The following is a 24,290-nucleotide window of genomic DNA, read 5'->3' as shown; positions in this document are numbered from 1 at the left end:
CCCACTGACCAGTATGCTCCCACAGAGAGGGACTCCTCAGGGTGCTGTCAGCCAGGCAATGTCGGCTGGCGACCCCCAGGGGGAGGGCCTTCTCTGTGGCAGCACCTGCCCTCTGGAATGATTTGCCCCCAGAGATACGAAGGATACCAGATCTCCGGGCCTTTCGCCGTGCCCTAAAAACTTTTCCATCAAGCAGGGCTGGCGTGAACCCCCCCCCCTTTTTTTAGCTCTTTTTAGTTTTTTAGCTTTTTAAGTGTAAATTGGGTTTTAATTGGATTGTTTTAAATTGTGGCCCAAAGCTGTATAATTCTTTTAATTGATTTTAAATTCTGTATTGGCATGTTTTTTATCCTTGGCGGTGCATTGCCCTGAGTCCAATAGGAGAAGGGCGGTATATAAATTGAAATAATAATAATAATAATAATAATAATAATAATAATAATAATAATGTATTTTACTTTTTTTATGGGGAGAGTAGCTTTGACATTTGCAGTAATGCCCATCATTCCCGAAAACACAGTGGTTGCTGTGAGGGTACATCAGCATGGTATGTTTTTTTAAAAAAAAACCCACTGCATTTTAGTTCCAAAATTTCAGATAAATTAACCACATTGAAATTATGTATCCATCTTGCTCTGCCTATCTTGGCTGAGAACTCTATTGCTATTTCAATCAGAATAGAGCTGGAAGCGACCTTTGAGGTCTACTCCAACCCCTTGCTCAAGCAGGAGACCCTATACCATTTCAGAGAAGTGACTGTCCAGCCTCTTCTTAAAAACCTCCAGTGATTAATGTCTATGGAGATTCTCAGTCATCCAGGTCATGATTGTCCCAAAGGTGCTTTTTCAAGAGGCAACTGGACTTTCTGGTTTTTCTTTGAAGACGTTTTGCTTCTCATCCAAGAAGTCTGTAGAGATTCTCAGTCATCCAGGTCATGGTTGTCCCAAAGGTGCTTTTTCAGGAGGCAACAAGAAAGTCCAGTTGCCTCCTGAAAAAGCATCTGTGGGACTCATCAAGAAGCTTCTTCAGCTCGCTTCAGGGCTGAAGAAGCTTCTTGCATGAGAAGTAAAATCTCTTCAAGAAAAACCAGAGAAGTCCAGTTGCCTCTTGAAACAGCACCTTTGGGACTCCAGCACCAACAACTTCTGATGGTAAGCTGTTCCACTGATTAATTGTTCTGTTACAAAGTTTCTCCTTAATTCCAGGTTGCTTTCTCCTCAATTAGTTTCCATCTATTGTTTCTTGTCTTGCCCTCTGGTGGTTTGGAAAATAAGTTGACCCCGTCCTCTTTCTGGCAACCTCCCAAATACTGGAATACTATCATGTCCCCCCTAGTCCTTCTTATCTCTAGAGTAGCCAAACCCAAATCCTGCAACTGTTATTCATGTTTTTGTCTCCAAGGAAATATTTAATCATTTTAATTGCTCTTCTTTGCACTTTTTCCAAAGTCTCAACATCTTTTTTGTAATGTGGTGATGACCAAAACTGGATGTAGTATTCCAAGTGTGGCCTTACTAAGGCTTTACCAAATAGTACTAACATTCCATGTGATTTTGATTCTACACCTCTCTTTATACAACCAAGGATTGTATTAGCTTTTTGGGTTGCTGTCGCACACTGCTGCCTTATATTTAAGTGATCATCCACTAGGACTCTTAAGGTCCCACACAGTTACTGTTTTTGAGCCAGGTTTCGCCTAATATTGTGTTCAAACTCAGCAATGTGTACTCAACTCTTAGAATGTTTAGAAATGTTTCAAACATTTGTACCTATGAGCATATGAAAAATCTAGCTCCAGGGAGTTTGAAGCAAGCAGTGAAGAGGGAGAAAGCAGATATTGAAGTAAGCAGAAAGAATGTAGCAGCTGTGAAATTCACTTACCTTTGCTACCGGATCGGAAATGTGAACACACACACACTCTCACTACGCTCCTGCCTCTTCTGTGCATGCGCAGAGGGTAAAAAATGGGACGTAATGACGTTCTGGCAGGTGGGCGGAGCCTCCCGCCGCTGGCTCTACCAGCTCACACGAGCTGGATAGATCTGGCAGGATTTCATCGCTGGTATGTAGGGCATAGGAGTATACCCCATCATGCTTCACTCATTCATATCAAAGGGATGAGTTTCCAATAAACAACATTAAAATCTACCAGTTGTGTAGATTCTATGTCATGCTACCAATAATAGGAAAATATAATCCAAGACAAGGCTCACAGGCTTAGAAATTATTGTACTTAAACCCAGCCTATGGCAATGACAGTTCTTTATGTTTAACACACAATACAGATAGGACCAGAGGATTTGGCTGTTGAGCAGGTTTAGCAAGCTTTGTGTGCATGTGTGTGTTTGCATCCATTGTGTGTGGCTGTGTTCGCATCCATGTGTATGTGGGTGTGTAAGCACACAAACACACCTATGAATGAAGTGAGGTTCTTGGTCTCAATAGAATAAGCAAAGATAATAAAAACAAACATTTCTCAATTCTAAGTATAAGTATGTATTGAAAAGACTCAATTATTCTTGAATATAAGTATGTGCAAAATGTTATTACAGAAACAGAACATTCCAGGAAACTCCAGAATGTTCTCTTCTTCCTCCAAACCATGGAGGAATTGTCCTTAGGGCAATTTTCTACAAACTGACTTTTCAATTCTTATAAACCACTTAATATGCTGGTAGATTTACTTCAGGAATACTGCTGGATTCCCTTAGAACATTTGGATCAGCTTGGTGTGGGGAAAACTAACATTGTGGAATTCTGTGAAATGTTCTTCAGAACATTTTTAATATACTTACTTGCATATATATTAGCCATATACAGACATGTTTATTTTCATTAATTGTTTTCCTTGTGCTTCAACCAATGTATTTGTACAATACCTATTAAACCAATAAGTTTTGACAAAATAGCATACTCGCCAAATAAGGATTTGTTCCCAAAAGCAAATATAATTAATTTGAAAACGTTATATATGTTTTTAATAAAGTTACAACTACAGTATTTGATTTTAAATACTGTGGGCTTGAGTATATATTAGTAAACCGTTTAATTGCTTATAAACAATGTCTAATTTTAGACTTGCCTCTTCTGTTTAGTACTAAAAGCACTTTTAATGTTTGGTATGATCAGGCCAACTGTAAGAAGGCATGAAATTTTAAAAGTGAGAGTTTTTACGCCTTGCTACAGTTTAGAGATTAATATGTACAAAGAAATATTTCCTTTTTCTATTAATTATGGCACAAAATATGTATATTTTGTATCTTTCAGTTTGCTATTCCCTGTTATACAGATAGTTCTTAACTTATGACTGTAATTGAGCCCAGACTTATGGTAGTAAATCATGCCAGTTGTTAAATGGTTCACTATGTGACCATCTCCAATGTTACAACTGTTTTGCAGTGGTCATTAAGTTATTCACCATTACCATTAAGCTAACACCATGGTCCTTAAGAGAAACCATTATTCACAATGGGCATTTTTTGCTGGAAACCCAAAGTAAACTCTGAGGCATAATTTGTGGTCACGTGACTGTGGGATGCTGCAAATGGCCGTAAAGGTAGGTTGGTTGCTAAGCACCCAAAATACAACCATATGATGGAAGTAGCCATTGGAACTTAAAGTCTGAGTTGTAAGTAGCCCTGGGGAGTATAACTTCAAAGAGTCACTAAGGTACTGGTTTTAAGTTGACTATCTATATACACAAACAAGAGGAAGAAACAGTATACAATACAATTTCATTTAGAAGCAACAATACAGTTAGTAGTTTTCCACATCAATTATACTGAATAAAATACAGGATAACTGGGAGATCTGTGATAAGTATTTTAGCTGAAGTACCAGGATTGAATTTACATTAATCCTTTTTTTAAAAAAAAAAGATCTATAGCCCCTTACAAACTTTCAGGAATAAAAATAACACAGCTTATAATGCAGTAAAAGTGGGAATCATACATTAATAATGCATTAATGTAGGAGTTTGGAAGGCCCATTGTTATCTGGCCAAGTTATGCTACTTTTCATTATAGCAATATAGCAATATGGATTGGCAATATTTCAGGTTTCCATGGTAGAAAAACTCACTGTGTGCTATTTGGAAGACAATAGCATTGAATTCTAGTGAGTTGGTTTGCTAAATTCCCTCCACTATAGCTTTCAAGGGTTCACAAATATTTTCACCCAAAAGCAAAGCACAAACTAATGTCAGTTGAATCTAAGCATAATCGACTCTTTCAGGCATGAATGTTTTTAAATATTTATAGCATGTGAATGATAATTTACATACATTGTGGCATCTAAGTGTAACCATCAACTGGAACCTGGTTTTCCAATTAAGGATATCCCTCCTTAAGGACAAGTAGTCTTCATTCAGCGACTGCCTCAAACAGTGACCTTTTGCAGTTATAACTGTTGGAAATGTAATTGCGACTAGTGCCTGCATTTATGACCTTTGCAGTGTCTCTATCAAGTCATGTGTTTGTCACAACGGTCAGTCAGCACTATACTGCTTTGTCCTTTGGCTGACTTGTTTTTTCCCCCTTCCTTGCCCCATTGCAGATTGCTTAAATAAGCTATATTTCCTGAACTGCTTTTGTTCACACACAGAACTTCCCTCAAAGTTCTAACTACAAGTAAACAAGGTCAGCTCTGTGACCTTAATAATTCGATTAGAACAGTCCGGCCCACTACCCTTGCTATCTGAAACTGACAAGATCCTAATCAGTTTCACATTGAAGACTTTTCTTTGCCTCCTAAGCAGTTGCAAACACAACAGCCAACCTACTGCATTCCTTTCAATGTCTATTTGCCTATTGTGTGCCTGCTTAGTCTTCTCTAATGAATGTAAATATAAATTATATTCTAGTTAATTATTCTAGCAGTGGGATGAGTATTAAAAAAGGTGAGGGGGGGAAGGAAAGTTGAAATAAAATCATAAGCAGTTACATGATTTTCACATAGCAACCACTTCACTTAATAACTGAGTTGCTGGAATCAATTGCTAAACAAGAACTACCTATATATTCAATAATTATTCAGAAGAAGGATTGGCAAAGTTCAAAGAATTAAGATCCACAATCAATATTTTGAGGAGATGAAAGGGAATGGGAGGCCTCTTTGAAGCAAGCTGCTCTCAACCTCACTCTAAAACTGTCCCCTAAACAGGCCACAAGTGCCTCCCAAATTCAGCAATCCCTGATTTACAGGACACAGGAAGTGTTTAAAAATCCTCAGACCAGCATTTGATTTAAAAGGAAGCTGGGGATTGGCGTTAACATTCTTACCTTTTAGGTAACATTTCCAAAAGGGCTAAAGGGAAGCAGATAGGATCTCCTGGCCCAGTAACCTCTTTCTTGGCCAGTTCAAAAGTTTTGCCTTTTAATTCCCCCCCCCAAGAGAAAAAAGGTAATGCAAGAGAGACATAATTTCTGCCCCTTTTCCTTTCGCTGTGGAAGTGGGAAATTTGAGATGGCTTTTGATTTAATTAGTGCCTCAAGACTATCAGAAGTCATTATGCTTGATTTTACAGCAAAGATTAGCAGCAAAATAATGCAATTTAGCAGTTTGCCTCCTAATGAAGAAAAACAAAACTCTAGAAACCACTGTGAGATTCATGGAGATTCTAGGTTGCTTTACCTGCCTTTCAAATTTCCTATCTACCCAGATTAAGCCTCCAATTTAGTGAAAAAGGCTTAAGCATTACTGTTTTTGTAGAAAGTTGAGTTAATTTCCTACAAAATAGAATTCATCACACTTTCAAGGATTATAAATATTATAAAATAATTATTAGCATTACTCTATTAGCCATATTTTAGCAAAAAAAAGATCAATTTTATATCAGTATAGAAACTTAGGCAACGGTAAAAGCGAAGAAATTCATTAGAAAAATATACAAAACCCCAGCTTTCATATATATAAGGAAAACTCCTCCCTTTTAAATTAAGCATTTAAAAGTTAATACTTATAATCTGTATTGCTGTACAAAGATTTTAGCTTCTTTTGATAAGCCAAACTTCATTATGCCTGTTTAGCAACTTAAATGGACTGTCATAACCAGCAGTATAGTAGATCTTATCTTGAAATGTTCTTCCATCCCGCTTTAAACATTCAGCAAGGGCCTGTATTTCGTCTTGATTTCTTTTAGCTTTAGCAAATCCTCCAAACGATCTGTTAAGAACAGACATACATATTTTGACAAAGCAGTACCGAGACCAAACATATGAAGTCAAAACTCAAGTTTAGTGTTAATGAAATACTTTCCCCAGAATTTAAGCATTACTTTATGTTATTCTTAGCCATCTATCATCTGTCCTTTGTTTAATTTGCTCACAAAAGGAATCCATCCATATAAAAGCAGCAAACTAATATACCCTCGTGATGATTTCATATGCGCATGGAATGCTGAACAAACATAAATTAGCTCTGAATACAACGAACAATGAGATTCGTGGATTTAAAAAAAATAACATGGGGGCCAATTACAAACACTGTTTTAAGAGAAAGAAGAAAAGAGAAGGTGCAAATGTAGATTCCTGTAATGGCATATAAAATACCTTTCACCAAAGGTATTTCTTCCATAAAATACTTGTTTTCATCCTCTAATTTCTTTTTAGTATTATTATTATTTGTAGAACTGTTAGAGCTTAAGCAAAGTTGCTCAGAAATTGAAAAACTGTATATTTAGTAATTTATAATTACTAAAGTATCTGAGAACGTCTGACTACTTTTGATTTTAGCGGGCTTTTTAAAATCCCAGAATATTTTAAACATACACAACACATTTTATCTACCACAAGGTGGCAGTCAACAATTATTAACAATTTTAAATAGCTTTTAGCTCTGATATACTCCATTACGAAAAAGTAGCTGTTGTATACAAGAGTTATCTTTCACTTTAACAGATTAAACATTAAGATCTCTAGAAGGGGGGGGGGGAACCTTTCTCTCACAAATACCAACTGGCTAGTTAGTAATATGCACCAGATTGTAATATGTAGATATTTTAAACAGGGACTGTGTTACCTGTATAGCTTTTTTTTTTTTTTAAACTATTAAACTTCAAAAACATTGCTATCAACTTGGCCTTTAAATATAAGTGATATACCGAGACCCAGTCTTGTCATGAAGCACTAACCAATGCGTACTAACACTTTTATTCTAAGATTACAATACCTTGCATGTCTGAACATAACATCTCTTTCTACACCCTCCTTGCCTTTACAGTCCAATAAACCAGAGGTCAATATTTACCTGACAAAAACCGTAATTGCTGGCTTAGTTTCGATGAAGACATCTGCTTCTGAAGGCTTGGGTGGATTTGCCTGGTACTGAGATGGCAAATAAAAGGCAACTGTTGTGATGGACTCGGAGAACGGGCCAGCTCCTGGCTGGACATAGCATGTCACTGGAGCTGTCATAGCTATCTTTGTTCCTGCAAAAGGCAGGAAAAGTCATGTCATTAGCCTGACCAAGAAGCAGACTAAACACGCTGCTAAACTTTAAGGATTAAGTCTTTAAATTAGGATGCTAAAATCCTGAAATCTGTCATACATTAAATAATACTATCATCAGCCAGAAACAATGATTAAAATAATTTCATTCTGGGTAAACATACAGCTCAATATTAAACTGCACACAAAATAAATATAATCAAATGACTAAGCTTAAGCCAACTCAGTCAAACACCAAATATACCTACTATGCTTTCTGGGCAGAAATCCAGTTAAATCTACAAATAAGGTAACTTTAGTAATATTTTAAAATGCACCTGACTACTACAGAAGAAAATTGGTTCCAATGCAATTATTAAAACACTTTTTGCAATTTAAAAAAAGAAAATTAGAGGACTGAGGCAATTTGACCACACAATAATTGATAAAATGAATGTCCTCAGGATTATTATTTTTCTAATAACTTTAAGACGTTATCTTTATCCATGTTTTGAAATGTCTATTAAAATATTTGTATGTGCCTTTAGCCAAAAAATAGAGAACAGCTTCCAATAAAAGATTTTAGAGTATGCATGTAAGACATTTAGGAAAGCAACACATTTTGGGAAATGATGAAATATGTCTGTGTGACATGAATTTTTCTATGTGAAAAAAGAGGAACAATTTCAAAAAAATAGGATACATAATTGGTGCCCAAATACCCTGTATATTACCTTTTTCATTCTTGCCTTTAATATAGTTAAAGAGCTTCATGAAGCCAGCATTGATGGCTGCATCCCAGTCTATGGTTTTAAGAGATGTACACACCCATTTGGCAGGTTCATATTGTCGAATTTCATAATCGGATGCCTTTAAAAAAAAAGTTCAGGTCACAGATCATGACATTGTTACTAAATTATTTGCATATCATAAACTCTGAAGGAATTCACTGAAATACCAATAAAACACAAATTAAACTATGGTTTGTTAAATTACAAATGTTAGTGAGTTAGTTTAGGTTAGGGCAAACCCACATTTAACCATAAAGCTCATTCAGTAACCCAAAGATGCTTTTCAAAAGGCAACTGGACTTTTTGTTTGTTTCTCCTTGCATACACTTTGCTTCTCATCCAAGAAACTTCTTCAGTTCTTCTTGGAACTTCAGCATCTTCTTGTATGAGAAGCGAAACATATTAAAGGAGGAAAAATCCCAAGAAAGTCCAGTTGCCTTTTAAAAAGCACCTTTGGGACAACCATGACCTGGAAGATTTAGACTCTCCATAGACATTCATTCAGTAACTTTAAGTCAGCCATACCTGAATCACCCTGTGTTGTGAGAATAGAAGGGTTGAGCTAGAGCTCATGGGAAGAAAAGTAGAATGTAACATAATAAATAAACAATAAAGAAATAAAGGATAGAATACTTTCAAACAGGAGGCATTGTACTGACAGGAGGATTGTTTAAAACCCATTTTTTCAACTTTATTTAAAAATACTACTGGCATCCTACATCTTATAGCACACCCAGCCCAATTAGGTACAATCAGGGCCGGATTTAGATGAAAAGAGGCCCTAGGCTATTCCACTTATGAGGCCCTTTCACCTATAGTGAAAGTGTAATTTTAATTTTGCTAACAATTTGAATGTAGGCCCCTCTTGATCTTGAGGCCCTAGGCTGAAGCCTAGTTAGCCTATAGGAAAATCCGGCCCTGGGTACAATTGCTGTGCACACCTCAAAAAGTATTTGAAAAAAGTGCTTGACATATGCTCTGAACATATGCATAGTACATCTCTGTAGTCATTAAAGCAGCCCAAGTTTTTCCAGACTTCTGCCCAAAGTTGAAAAGAAGCTACTTCAAGTAATTCTGCACTGGCTCTACATAGAAAAACCTGCTGTTTTTATGAGTCACATGTACTAGTAACTAGGCTCACTCAAAAGTCTTTTCAAACGTGTGAATGACCCTATTGGGAGAATATTCACAGATGTATTTAATGTTGTGATAGTTTAAAAATTAGAAGTAGCCATGAAAGGGTTGTGAAGTGATTCAAGCAAAGAATTAAGGATGAGCTACTTCTTAGTCATTTCCTCAGTCAAATTTCCACCTATCTGCATTACATGCTTCAAAGGAAAACCACGCTTTTCTTTATGGCAGAAATGTTTAGAAAAAAATATTTTGAGTGCAAAATATTACTAAAGAGTTAAGTACTAAAGATAGATAAGATCTATCCTCTTCCATCCCAGTGTCAAATGTCTAGTTTTTATTTCAAAGAAAAAATGGGCTTTACATAGATTTACTCTCTATTTTGGTAGTAATTCCAAGTAACATTCATGAAGTTGAAACACCTTTCAAACATATTTAGGCCATAATTCCCATAATAATGTGATACTAACAAGGCTATCCACGCTGAGATTCTGGGTTTTGGCCTCCATATACCTGACAGGTGTAAGGTATACCCTGACAAATTAGGACAGGCTAATCTCCTGACAGATATCATAAAAGAGTAGTTATAGCCCTTGCTTTATGGCTATTTGTTCAGTTAGAATAGAACTGAATTGAATAACAGAGTTGGAAGGGACTTTGGAGGTCTTCTAGTGACTAGTCCAACCCCCTGCTCAGGCAGGAAACCCTATCCCATTACAGACAAATGGTTGTCCAATCTCTTCTTTAAAACTTTCAGTGTTGGAGCATTCCCAACTTCTGGAGGCAATTTGTTCCACTGATTAATTGCTCTAACTGCAGGAAATTTCTCCTTAGTTCTAGGTTGCTTCTCCCCTTGATTAGTTTCCATCCATTGCTTCTTTTCCTGCGTTCAGGTGTTTAGAGAATGGCTTGATTCTCTCTTCTTTGTGGAAACTCCTGAGATATTGGAACACTGTTATCATGGCACCCCAAGTCCTTCTTTTCATTAAACTATACCAGGGGTATCAAATTGGTAGCCCACAACTGACAGGATGTGTCACATGCAGGCCACACCCATCCCAGCTCGGTGAAGGGGGAAAATGTCACAATATGTCAAGTGACAGCAACATGACGCGGCAAGTTTGACTCCCATGAACTAGTCAGTTGACTGCTCAAATTTATGGAATTGCTAGAAAAAACTGATGTACAGATAGTCCTTGACTTATAACCACAATTGAGACCAGAATCTTGCTTTTTGAGCAAAGTAGTTGTTAATTCACTATTTTTAAATCTTTCAGTGTTAATTTGATTCAAGTTGAATAGGCAAAATTAATTTGACTAATCATAAGTTATGAAACTAGCCGTTGAATTAAAGCATTGTCCTATTTACGAGACCGCCTTCTGCCACCGATAGCCTCCTACCGACCAATTCACTCCCACAGAGAGGGACTCCTCAGGATGCCGTCGGCCAAATTATGTCGGCTGGCGACACCCAGGGGGAGAGCCTTCTCTGTGGGAGCCTCTGCACTTTGGAATGAACTGCCCCCGGACATACGCAAGATCTCTGACCTACGAGATTTCCTCTGTGCTCTTAAGACCCTGCTCTTCCGACAGGCAGGGCTAGCTTCATAATTGAGTTTTAAATTCGGAGTTCTTAAATTTTTTGGGTTTTTAAGCTAATTTTGGCTTTAAATGTAATACTTTTAAGAATTTTTTAAAATTAAATTGTGATATTTGTATTGTGTTTTACCTGGCTGTACAACGCCCCGAGTCCCTCAGGAGAGGGGCGGTATAGAAATAAAATTATCCTTATCCTTATCTGTAAGAATAACAGACTGCCTTTCAAAGCCAAGAATAGGGCAGAACAAGCACACAATTTGAACACTCAGCACTTTGCTCCTCCTGCTCATGCATCATATGAACAGATCAAGATAGCTGCCCTTTTATTGTCATCTCAACTACAGACTTGGTCTGGCTATGTCTGTTTGTCATTTCAAACAAGGACACGGTCAATCTATCTTTGAAGGAAAGTTTAATTATGTATTACATTTATACACCGCCCATCTCACTAGTGAGGTGACTTACATGAGGACATAGCACAATCAATATGTAAGGACTGCTGTTGCACAAGTCCTCATTCAAAATGGCCGATAAAGAGTTTATTTGGAGTATCCTAGAGTTTCCTATCTAAGGAGACCACCTTGTACTACTTAATTATAGGGCTGCTGCCAAGGAGAATCTAACATGCATTGCATAATGTCAATACATACAAAAGAGAGGTGGGCAACAGTATAGGATGTGGAATATCACAGAAGGGGGAAAGGAGCCAAGAAAATAAAGACAATGATGATTACATAAACAAAGCAATTTTCATGCTGGTGAACAATGGAAGCATGTGAGAGAAGCTCAGGTTGCCTCCTTCCTAATTCTGCCTCCTAACTCGGCTGAGCTCAAAGAGTAGACAAGGACTACGGGCCATATGAAATTAAGTTGGAAATTTACATTGTCCCTTTAATATTATTTTTTCTGGGATAGTCACATCTACAACAGGGTATATGTAGTGATAACTTATGCAAAGTACCAGTGATGCAGATTTTATGGCATGGCTAGACTGAACTAGAGGCAATTGTGTCAGAAAACCTTTTATTGTTTTACTGCGTTTTATTACTATAAAACCTAAGTAAAACATTATATTATTTAGGCATAAAAGTATGTATATGGTATTGACTAGAAATTATTGACATTAATATTTAGATAACTTAAAAATTGAAAAAAAGACATTTATATCAATATTAACTGTGATTATTAAAATGTCAGTCATAAGGTTAACATTTACATCCAAAAGTAAAAGTGGCATTAATAAACTGCAATGTACACAAAATTATTTGTTATACAATAAAGGTTTCCATTTAAGCTTACTATTTAATACTAAGATCTCCACTGCATTATTATTGTTTGTGCATATTAAAGAAAAAAGAAAAACAGACAAAATTACAATAGCAAAAAGTAAAAAAGAAACCCAGCTATTTGGTTTTCAACTTTTCTCTTTTAGTGCCTCCAACAATTTACAGTGTTTATATGCATCTAGGCCCCCTTAGAAGCATGTCAGGAAATTCCTGCCATCTAATGTTCGAAACCACACACTATGGATTTAGCCTCTACAATCTCTTTGGGTTAATTCGGGTTAATTTAATCTGGATCCTTTGTGGTCTGTAAATTTGAGGTGTGGTGGTGCAGTGGTTAGAATGCAGTATTGCAGGCTAATTCTGCTGACTGTCAGCAATTCTGCAGTTTGATTCTCACCAGCTCAAGGTTGACTCAGCCTTCCATCCTTCTGAGGTCGGTAAAATGAGGATTCAGATTATTGGGGGCAATATGCTGACTCTATAAACTGCTTAGAGAGAGCTGTAAAGCACTGTGAAGCGGTATAGAAGTCTAAGTGCTATTGCTATTGCTAAATCTCTCAAGATAACTTGGAGAATCAATCCCATTACTTGTTGAATGAGGCTAAACCAAGGCTGGAAATGAAAACATAAAGTCACCTGATTTGGTAATGCAGTCCATTTAGGCATCTCCAAGCCAGAAGAAAAAAGAGCTTGTTTTATAGTCTTGAACATTCTATATAAACAAAAGGAACAAAGTTATAGCTCTTCTATATTCTGGGTTAAACCTACAAGTTCATAAAGTTCAATCCTTTTGAAAGAGGATCTGCAAAGGATTTTAGCTTGTAGGTTTTTAACAACTACAACATAAAGCAAACATTTTATCTCTTCATCTCTTCAACTTCTTAAATTGAAGAGAGGAAGAAAAACTACAGCTAAGAAAACAAGGAAAAGAACAAAACTGTAAGCAAATATGTTTGCATAAATCTCTAAGTTGACTTGTTTGATTAAGGAGCAGTTACTTTTATTAAAAATGGAAAGCCTTTATGGTTGCATTTGCTGAAAATGGATAGAATGAATTGGTGATTTTGGAATTTATTGATTAAAAAGGCTTGTTTAAAAAAAAAGAAAAGCATATATAGTATGAGAGTGTGGCGATATAATTAGTGTAACAGCTGCAAAGATGAAAAGTTGCCTCTTTACATTTTTTCTTTTCCTTTTTGTTATCTTTCACTTTATCTTTACATCTTCCTTTTCTACTTTTTCCTTTCTGTAGTTTTTAAGCCTATATAAAAATCTCTAATAGTAAAAATTACTTTTTTTTAAAAAAAGACTGTAAACACAGATATGGCCTGCAAAACAACTTTCTGGGTACAAGTTTGCTCTGAGACACCCTGTTCTTTTAACTGGGTTTGTATAGTTGTCCTCCACAGCACCCTGTTGATCAATTTGGTAGAACTTTCAAGGCTGAAGTAGGTAGAATCAATTGGTAGAATCCTCAAGATTGAAGTCTTTCTCCTATATTCACCATTCCTTAAGTTGATAACTCTTGCATTCCTCCCAGAAGCACTTCAGAATTGCACTGCTTCCAAATGTGTGCCTTAATACCATTTATTCTGCATGCCACCGACCAGCAGGGCTCCTTTGGATTTGTTGTGCCTCTCTATCCAAAGAATAAAAGTCCCAATTCAGGAACTGTCACTGCCATTGCATCGCCTGGCATATCCTGCCCGATTCGATTCGCTTACTCAGCAAAGGGCTAAAAACCTGAACCCCGTTCAGATTTCGAAGAGTTCAATTGGGGCAGCGCTTTTCCAGGGGGTAAAAAAAAAAAAAAAGGCCTATGGGATGGATGTGTAGTTCAAAACATAACTTTTATTTTTTTTTATTTTATTTCGTCAAGCATGCATTTTATGACAGATACAAGTGTAAACATAATTATAAATACGTAAAAAGGATACGAATACAAGAAAACATTGGGACAGGGACGGTAGGCACGTTGGTGCGCTTATGCACCCCCCTTTAAAAACTCATCAACTTAAGTTTTAAAAACTTTAAAAACTTATCAAAACAAAACTTATCCCGGCCTTTCGGCCAAACTCACCTTTCTTTTAGCCTCTTCTCTGGTCCCCCAAGCAGGAACTTTTGCAAAAGGCAACAGGGCTTGGGGAAGGGGGGGGGGCATAATATTTCTAGCCTCGAGAGTCGTGGGGCGGGGCTGCCCAAATCAAGATGGAGAGAATCATTATTCTCCACTCCACTCCTCCCCACGAAACGCGGGGAGGTGGGGGGGAGCATACGGAGAATTCGGTTTTCTGATTGGTTGCGAATGGGCGGCATAGTCTACACCCATGGGGAGGGTTTTAAGGGAGCCTCGGCCGGCTGTTTTGCCGGAGGGAGAAATAAAGGGGGCGGGGGGGGGAAGAAAGAAAGCTGCTGCTTTTGGTGGCGCTTGGTGTGGGACGTCGCTTGTTGTGGTGTGGCACGGTCTCTCGGGGGGAAAGAAGGAGTGAGCTCATGGCCTCCTGTCAGAGGCCCAGAGGGGGAGGAGAGGGGGGAGATGAAAAGGGCTCTTTGAAGCAGAAGGCATTCGTGTTTATCTCGCCCGCTCACTCCCACTGCGCTGCATTTCTCTTCGCTGAGGGCATTGCTTGCCTTTTGGACGGGGCGCTTGCTCCGACGGCGGGGCTGGGCTTTCGCTTCGGCTAAGGGAAAGGGCCGTTTCTGGCGCTCGGAGGTGCGGAGGAAAGTTTGGCACTCGAAGTTTGCGCCCTTTCCGTGCTGGAAGTACAAACTGGATGTTCACTTCGCAATCCCACGCTCTCGTTTTGAATATACGGGGAGGGACGCGCGCTTGGCACTTTGGCACCGCAAAGCCCAAGCAGCAAGCAAGGTTCGCTTGTTAGGATTTGATGAGGGTCCTCTAATGAAATCAGTGTTTCAAGACTTTTTTTTTTTTTGTAAGAATGCCAAATTCTTCTTCTTAGAATAGAATAACAGAGTTGGAAGGGACCTTGGAGGTCTTCTAGTCCAACCCCCTGCTTAGGCAGGAAACCCTACCACCACTTCAGACAAGTGGTTGTCCAACATCTTCTTAAAAACTTCCAGTGTTGGAGCATTCGCAACTTCTGGAGGCAAGTTGTTCCACTGATTCATTGTTCGAACTGCCAGGAGAAATTTCTCCTTGGTTCTAAATGGCTTCTCTCCTTGATTAGTTTCTACCCATTGCTTCTTGTGTGATTTGGGGTAAGAACACAGGCAATTCACAAAACTTTCAGGGTAAGAACAGTGAACTTCGGCAAGGTTTCAGAGTAAGAGAGCTAAAATCGGTTGGACAGTTGGATGTGCACCCGAATCATTGTGCAAAATAATGCACTTGAAAAGGCTGCTCAACTGCAGGTGGTTGGTGTACATTCTTCCATACTTTTCACTCGCACAAAAGCTCATTGTTAGAACCGCCAGGAATAATAATTATGTTGCAACTTTCAATTGCTTCTGCATAAATCAATATAAATATAAGTTTATTACCTGTCCAGCTCTGTTCTCCCAAATGTCACAAGAAGTAAGATTAAACTCTCAAGTGAGATTAGCAATACCCTGGTAAGAATGTCCCAAAGGTGCTTTTTCAAGAGGCAACTGGACTTTTTGAAAAGTCCAATTGACTCTTGAAAAAACACCTTTGGGACAACTATGACCGAGAATTTTCATAGACATTCCTGGTAAGAATGCCATTTCTCATGGCAATGATCTAGCCATCCAATTGAATGGGAGAGTTTATATACTCAACCTGTTTGAGAACTACATATAAGATTGATATTGTACAATATTTTAGATATTGTAGCAACAGCACTTAGGAAATACTGTTGACTGCATTAGAATTAAGGATTACCATATCACGAGTTCTCAGGCTTACCTAAATCTCAAATATTCTTACTGTGAACAACAATATATACATATGTATAGACTTTATTTAACACCCAGAGCCTTCTCTATAATTTCCTATGTTCTTCGAACCCCCTCCTGAGCTTGGAAATACTCACCTTTGAGCAAGTTTCTAAATATTAATAGTTTTAATGTATTTTCAAAGTACTTAATTTTAATTTGGTTTTATGGATTTATCTTTTTATTGTGAATTGCCAAGAGATCTTGGTAGTCACTGATATATAAAGTAGGGATGGGATAGAAAGTAAACTATTATTAGGCTAAGAAAGTAGAGACAGTCTGAAAACTATTGGTTTCCAATATTTATTATGTTGATGCAATAATCTGTCCAACTAGAAAGGCAACGTCAGTCAAGTGACTTGAATATAAAGAGGATTGGCCTGTTTAATTCCAACTTATTTCTTAACAACTTCTACTAAAAATAAATAAGCAATATAGTATTATATTGCTTATATAAGCAATAACAGTATTAGAGAGGTTATACTAATGCAATCATTTAACTAAAAAATGTAGAATGCTAGTTCAGCAAAACAATGTTAATTCATTCCTTAGTGTAGAATGCATTTGTCCTAAAATGTTTATCTGGATGACAACAGGCAATTGCTTTTTGAAATAACTGATTTTTTGAAATAAATATGAATAAAGCATCCACATCAATTACAGTAGCTATTTATTTACTTATTTACTTATTTTATTTGTATGCTGCCCCTCTCACCTATAGGCAATTCTAATTTACCAAGAAATTGTTTCTGTTTTTACTAACATGTCTATGTAAAATGTTAGTTATCAGTTAAATAGTAAGTTTGCCCCTATTGATGGATATTACTTAAAGCATTACTTTGCCTGTTGACTTATGAAAACTATGCAACTAAACATTCATATAGAAACATTATCGATCAAAATAGCTGTGATAATTGTTCTCAATTTTCTTTCTTTCTTAGGTTCATATCTAAAACTATGGTGTTGAAATACAGCTACAAATTCAATGTTTATTTCAAAACATTTATATAGACACCATTGTTATATCAAGCTCCCAATCAAGAATTAAAGAATATTATAATAAAACAACTCAAAACTATATTAAGACTGTTAAAACCATAAATATTAAAACAAAACAAAAACCTGGCCCCAAGTTAAACTTCTGGCATACAGTCACCTTATCCTATACCAGCACTTGGTTAAATCTTCAGTGCCTTTTAGAAGGCTAGGAGGATAGAGGTCTACCATACCTCAGAGGGAAGAGGGTTCTGGAGGGGCAAGGGAAAAGGCACATTTCCTATAAGGTGACAGTGTATAAAGAAAGACACCAAAAGTATTCCTAGCCTATCTACTCAGATAGAACAGTCCTTATGGAAAGGTTGTTCTTGCAAATAGATAGATGATAGAGATGATAGATTAGATAGATAGGAAGGTAGGTAGGTAGGTAGGTAGGTAGGTAGGTAGGTAGGTAGGTAGATAGATAGATAGATAGATAGATAGATAGATAGATAGATAGATAGATAGATAGATAGATATGGAGGGAGGGAGGGAGGGAGGGAGACATAGATAGATAGATTGGATAGAGGGATGGATGGATGGACACAGACTGATTTTCTAGTGACAGAAATGTAATCTACCTGAAAAGCAAAATAAATAAATAAAAATTTTAAATACTTTATTGTTGTTGTTAATGTAGCCATATTTAACTTTATCTTATATATAGAATTAAAAGGTTACAGGATTTGTTCTATTTAAAAGTAGAAAAACCATGAAATTATTTTGTACACAGTGCAGAAAACCACCGCATTGGTGTATAGGTATCTTATTGTGCTTCCAATAATTAAATCTCCAAATTTTCCACTTATCTTGAACACTCAAAAGACCGCACATTTATTGTGTGTACCATTCAGAGACCTTACTCTCCAGATATATTTCAAAAGTCATGTATAATCTGTAGTATTTTGATATATAAACTTGATTATTTGTTGAATTCATAAAATGTCTAAGAAATATTACTGCATTACAAACGTTAAAGCCCTTTCAGTTATTATGTATATGTGTAATTCCAGTCTAGTTGCTTTCCAACACAGCTGTTGCAATCCAATTCACTTCAATTTTACCTTCTAAAACATCTGTATGTCATTTACTCCAAGAATTTCCTAGGCACAGTGTCAAATTTAATCTTTCCTTCACCCAGTCCAGTTGCCTGGTGAGCTATTTCAATATCTGTTCCTTTTGAAATCGATGCTGTTAAAATTAATCCCTTGAAGCTCCATTGTGCTTGTACTGATTGCCTTGCTTTGAGTTCTTCTTGCTTTGTTTTCAGAAGTCATAATAGACTGAGAACCCTGACCGAAAGGATTTCTGTGTGCTTATTGTTGTTTGGTCTCTTCGTAAGGAGGCACTGGCTCCTGAAATTGCTGCACATGGTCCTCTTCTATGGACGCCTTCATGGTGGCCTCCTCATATGACGGAGGCAGGCATACAGCAAAAAAGGCAGTTTCAGGCAGGAGAGTGGAGTATTGGAACCTCTGCTCATTGTTCCAGGGCAGCACAGAGAGAAAATCTGTCACCTCGTGCTCTGGAAGGGACTCTGGCAAGTCAATGCTGAAGATCTGAGCCTGAGGATTGCGACGTTGGCAACGTCTGTAGAGGAAGAGCAACAGGAATGCCAGGAAGAGCATCACAGTAGCTGGTAATATGATGCATAGGAATGGCTCTATGTCTTCTTTGGTTGAACTTGCTTTATGCTGACTCTAAGAGAAACCAAGACAAGAATATGTATCAGGCCTTTGCCAATTTCATTTTATGTGCATCCTGCCTTTCATAAAAACACCATCTCAATGCAGATAAAAAGCAGTATCCAAAAAGCCCAAACCCATTGAAATAAGCAAATCAATAAAGCGTAAACATAGATCTCACAGAAAGTGCTGGTTTCAGAGTGTGCACAACCGAGTAATTATACTGCCCAATCAGTCCTCCAAGCAGGTTCTCACTTGCACTTAGAAAATGCCTCCACCTAAGGGCTAATCCATCTCTCCTTCAAGCCTCGGAGACATAAATTGGCATTTTCTACTGTCCCCTATCACTCAGGAAAACCTTACTATGGAAGTTCAGAGGCTGTTTGAAAATAGCAAGTGCAAAGACTCTAGTTCCAAAGGTGCTTTTTTCAAGAGGCAACTGGACTTTCTGGTTTTTCTTTGAAGACGTTTCACTTCTCATCCAAGAAGCTTCTTCAGCTCTGACTGGATGGTGGGTCAGAGCTGAAGAAGCTTCTAGGATGAGAAGCGAAACGTCTTCAAAGAAAAACCAGAAAGTCCAGTTGCCTCTTGAAAAAGCACCTTTGAGACAACCATGACCTGAATGACTGAAAATCTCCATAGACCAAGACTCCGTAGCCTCCTTTTCTATGCCAATAATTGCTTCCATCAAAACCCAAAATCATTGATTATATCTAATTTCTCCTGCCAATAAGAACAATTCTTGACAGGAGTTTTTTTAATTACATCTCAGAAAATGGGAGGTTAGAGGGGGAAGTATCCTACAGCACCCCTTCTTATCCCAATTTAGAGCATCCTTGAACACCTATAGTAGCATTTGTAGAGTTTAAGGTGTTAAAATACCCTCTTTGCCCTTATCCCACTGGAAAAGCACCACTGAAACAGAAAGTTTCCCCAGATGGAACGCAATAAAGATCCCAGATCAGTATGTTTATCTCTCTTATATTGTCTCTACTGCTATCAGATAGCAACTGTTTCTCTAAGTTTCCCTCTATAGCTATCAGAGGGCTGATTTAGCAACTCAGTGACTGGGATTTTTTTAAAACCTGATGTCTTTGTATGTTCCCTTTCCCAAAGGAAGTACAGTGTACTTTTGGCAAACTACTCTTCCCCAGTATGATTTCACAACTGACATTCCCAAATCTATTTAAAATTATGACTGAATCACATAAACATATTATCTTGCAACTTAATTTATCCTCATCCGTGCACTTATCTCATCATGCTAGAAGTAACTATAACCTAGGGTTTCCCCCTTATTCTAAATTTTTCTTCCCCCATTTAAGTACCCTCTTAAACTTTGATAAGGATAAATAGATTTTAAAAAACCCAGACAGGACAGATGATGAATAAGCAGCTACTAGTTTTGCTGCCAAATAAATCACAGTTTTTGCTATTTATCCAATGTGATTTTGGTAGGGTGCTTAAAATACTTTAAGAGACACCCTTTGGTACTCATTTCTTTTAAATTTATCTACCTGTGCCACTTTAACAAATTTATGCTAATAACCAAAGGATTTTTTTTGGTTAAATGATAATTTAAGTGGGATAAAAATATTTGTTTATGTAAGGCATACATGGAAATGGGAACCTTTCTAGGCAGAATTGTGGAACTTAATTAAATGGAATAGGACACCATATTTTTGAGAATACAAGCTGACACCTATTTTATTGTTATATTTTGTGTTGTCAAAACCATCTAACAATTAAAAAAGGAATAGTGAATTGCCTTAATAGATTTGTCAAGGAGACCTTTCCAGATCATGTTCAATCAATTTAATTTACCACAGGTGGACTCCATTCAAGGTGTAGAAACATATCAGCAACGATAAAGAGAAACGGCAGGCATCAGAACTAAATTTCACATGTTGTTGCAAAGGGGCGGAGTACTTATGCCAATGTGTTATTTCAGTTTTTTCTTTTTAATAAATTTACAGACATTTCTAAAATTCTGTTTTCACTTTGTCATTATGGGATACTGAATGTAGATTAAAACAGGGGTGAAATCTAAAATTTGTTACTACCAGGTCTGTGGCCGTGGCTTGGTGGTGGTGAGAGTAATGTGACTGGGTGGGCGTGGCCAACTTTTTTTTTATTACTTTTAAAAGCATTTTTTCTACAACCTCTTCGGCCAAAGAGGTTGTAGAAAAAAATGCTTTTAGAAGCCTCTGACGATCAGACAACTCAGCTGGGATCGACAGAGGCTTTTAAAGGCATTTTTTTCCCTACAACATCTTTGGCTGAAGAGGTTGCAGAAAAAAATACTTTTAGAAGCCTCTGACGATCAGGCAATTCAGCCGGGATCATCAGATCTATGATCCCAGCTGAACTGCATGATCATCAGAGGCTTTTTTTTTTACTTTTAAAAGCATTTTTTTGGCCGAAGAGGTTGTAGAAAAAATGCTTTTAAAAGTAAAAAAACAGCCTCTTATGATCGCATGGTTCATCTGGGAATGGGGGGGAGGGGGTGCAGGGATTTTTCTACCAGTTCTCCGAACCACCCGCCGCCATCGCTACCGGATTGGGCGATCTGGTCCGAACCAGGAGCATTTCACCCCTGGATTAAAGACAAAAAAAATGAATTTCAACCACTACAGAATCAGGCTACAGCATAACTAAATTGACAACAGTGAAGGGTGTCTGAATACTTCCAGAATGCACTGTAAATGGAGAAATTGTCACTAGGAAGGAAAGGGGAAATTAAAAATTTATATTGTTCTTTAATTGTATACTCAATACATATTTAATGGTATATAATATGGTAGAAAGGATTATGGTGAATATCAAATATTGCAGTGCTACCATTAAAATAAATACTTTGTGAAAAGAAAGTAAACTGCAAACCTTTTATATTTGATTCTATTTTACTACCACTTTAAGCCTAATGGTATAAGATAAATAGGATGTATTCCAAATTATACTTAAGTGTATCTGGTTTTTATATCTCATGAGGGAATGGATAGGTTAATCAATATTTCCAAATGCAATAGCAATGATATCATTTGTTGCAGATTTTTAGTATGAATCATCGGTTGACTTTAAGTATTCTGTGCTTTGAACACAATACAAAATATACATTGTAGATAGCTTGCCTATTTAAAACATTGACATTATTTTGGAGTTTTTACAGTATCTGAAGCCTTGAAGGCAGTTTGAAATAATTATTATACTATAGAGTGCATACTTTTATTCTGTTTGAATACTTTGCTAAACTAATTTTGCAAAGTATCTGTCTTTTGCAAAATATCTGTACTGGTTTAATCAATCTGCAAAAGCACATATCTTCCAAATACATTATGTTAAAGTTTTTGCTTAATTTGCCCTGAATTTTCTTGTATGTAACAAACATTACCATTTTACAGTGCTCTTTATTTACACCTGATCATACTGCCTGGCTTATATATTTTGGTTGAGAAAACATAGAAAAAGAATCAGACATGACTAATACTATTTTTTCAAAAATATGTAGAATTGCTGCATTCATTAATAAATAGGCACAAGAAAAACCTGTTGATTTATACAATGTTTTAACATTTTCCTAACTAGGATTTCAAAATAAATCAATGAGAACAATACACATTTATAGCCAAATTTACACATTCATCACTGCAGAGCAGGGTTTAACATAATTTACTGAGTTGGAAGGGATCTTGGAAGTCTTCTAGTCCAACCCCTTGCTGAAGGAGGAGACCCTACACCATTTCATACAAATGGTTATCCAATATCTTCTTAATAAGCTCCAGTGATGGAGCACCCACAACTTCTGAAGGCAAGTAGTTCCACTAGTTAATTGTTCTCACTGTTGAAAATTTCTCCTTAGTTCTAGGCTGCTTCTCTCTTCAGTGTTTTCCTATGCACTCTTATGAACATATGACTGTACTTTTGAATTTTAAACAAAGGCAGAGAAAAAGCAAAAAAAATGTGGTTGATTACTGTGAGTGGAGTTTGGCTCATTGTGGTAATGATACATAAATTATAAGCTATTTCAATCATGAAGAGAAAAAAAATTACCTACACGGTATATTTAAATATACTGTGTGTAGATATGAATCACCATATTCAGATTCAAAACATGTTGACTAGCATCAAGTAGTGCTGTGAAGATGTAAATGAGTAATCACAGATTTTCCATCACAGACCAAAGTCATTCAGTATTAACTTCAACACTATTTTTTTTAGTATAGTAATAGTTCAGACATTCAGATGAATGAAATCATATTTTAGGCATAGTCAAACAAAGAAAAAATATGCATTGTGAACAATTCTATGAAATCATGCAAATGTGAAGGATCACATTTATGCTTATGGTAGTTGACATCAACATAAAAAACACCATTGCAATCATTTACTGTCCATATTACTACGATTACTCTTCTGGTCTTATCACAGTAAGTTATTCTGTCTAACTAGGAGACCTAGAAATATTTAGAAGGAATAAGTTCCATTCAATATTCTACTAAATTCAGTGGGACTTACTTCAGCGTAGACATGCAGAGAATTACATTACTAGCCTGTTATTAGTTTTATTTTTGACACAGTTCAGCTAGGCTCTTACTTAAAAAACCAGACTAAATTACTTTACAGGTTACTGTAAACAATACTGAAAAAAATAATTCCACATGGCCCTCAAAATCTCTTTTAGATTGTCTTGTCAGAGTAGCCTTTCTGATCTATCTCTCACGCTTTCCCCTTTTGTCACTCACAACACTATGAAAAGTAATATAATCTAGGAAACAAAATTTGCTGAATATCACTTATTCTAATATCAGTAAAAGGGTCTGCAGAGAGAAAGATTGAAAATGAAATAGGTTTGAAATGAAACGACAGATTCAAAAGCAGCCAAAATATGCATTTGAAGTTAAGATAAGTTTTGAAGTAAATATTTACATCAGTTTCTGTAAACTTTTTTTCCACCTCAGTCAGTGAAACAAAGGAACAATTGCATGGAGGACAGTGTGCAATTTATGTAAAATAAAGTACTTGCCTCCATGTCTATATCACAAACCCTTTGTCATCCTGAAACGAGAAATCTCGAAAGAACAGAAATAAATTGCAAGGGATATAGATGATACAAACCTGTAGCTCTGTTTCCACCAATGGCACACCTTGTTCACTGGTTAACCAGTCATAATTTCCCCTGTCGGCATGTCCAAATTTCTTCCAGCTACCACTATCCAGAAGCCAACGCATACTTTCATGGACGTGTGGGTTTGTTCCTCGTTCTTCCTCTTCAGTTGTGGTCTTCTTTTGGATTATTTTTAATATTGTCACCTCCCTCTTCCCTCCCCCCTCCCCCTGATACAAGGCCTAGCTTGGAATGCCTAAGGTGAAAACCATGCTGATAGTCTCTCCTGATCCTGGCAGTGAAGAAGGAAAGGATAG

The 24,290-nt window shown here is 36.9% G+C and overlaps 2 protein-coding genes across 2 annotated transcripts; both read right to left on the bottom strand.

Annotated features, from left to right (window-relative positions):
• Positions 1-3,717: 3,717 nt before the first annotated feature.
• HEBP2 (heme binding protein 2) lies at positions 3,718-14,996 on the bottom strand. The gene is made up of 5 exons (XM_034418898.3): positions 14,312-14,996; positions 12,868-12,943; positions 8,159-8,294; positions 7,246-7,426; positions 3,718-6,162 (listed from the first exon to the last, which is right to left on the bottom strand). Exons 1-5 carry the CDS (start codon positions 14,545-14,547, stop codon positions 5,985-5,987), a joined length of 807 nt encoding a protein of 268 aa, XP_034274789.2. The 5' UTR covers positions 14,548-14,996; the 3' UTR covers positions 3,718-5,984.
• A 3,381-nt stretch (positions 14,997-18,377) lies between these two features.
• SMIM28 (small integral membrane protein 28) lies at positions 18,378-24,185 on the bottom strand. The gene is made up of 2 exons (XM_034419059.3): positions 23,985-24,185; positions 18,378-18,884 (listed from the first exon to the last, which is right to left on the bottom strand). Exons 1-2 carry the CDS (start codon positions 24,096-24,098, stop codon positions 18,501-18,503), a joined length of 498 nt encoding a protein of 165 aa, XP_034274950.1. The 5' UTR covers positions 24,099-24,185; the 3' UTR covers positions 18,378-18,500.
• Positions 24,186-24,290: the final 105 nt, after the last annotated feature.

This window comes from Pantherophis guttatus, chromosome 1, assembly GCF_059756535.1.
Source record: "Pantherophis guttatus breed Tessera chromosome 1, ASM5975653v1, whole genome shotgun sequence".
Lineage (NCBI taxonomy): Eukaryota > Metazoa > Chordata > Lepidosauria > Squamata > Colubridae > Pantherophis > Pantherophis guttatus.
This window is presented reverse-complemented; position numbering and strand designations above follow the sequence as displayed.

Coding starts and splice junctions, on each gene's coding strand:
- HEBP2 (XM_034418898.3), bottom strand. CDS start 14,547: ATGCCGCCCATTCGCAACCAATCAGAAAACCGAATTCTCCGTATGCTC. Junction 12,944..14,311: donor GAGAAGAGGCTAAAAGAAAG/GTGAGTTTGGCC, acceptor TTGTTTATATAG/AATGTTCAAGACTATAAAAC. Junction 7,427..8,158: donor TAAAGGCAAGAATGAAAAAG/GTAATATACAGG, acceptor TGCCTTTTGCAG/GAACAAAGATAGCTATGACA.
- SMIM28 (XM_034419059.3), bottom strand. CDS start 24,098: ATGCGTTGGCTTCTGGATAGTGGTAGCTGGAAGAAATTTGGACATGCC. Junction 18,885..23,984: donor TGGTGGAAACAGAGCTACAG/GTTTGTATCATC, acceptor GGTTTCTCTTAG/AGTCAGCATAAAGCAAGTTC.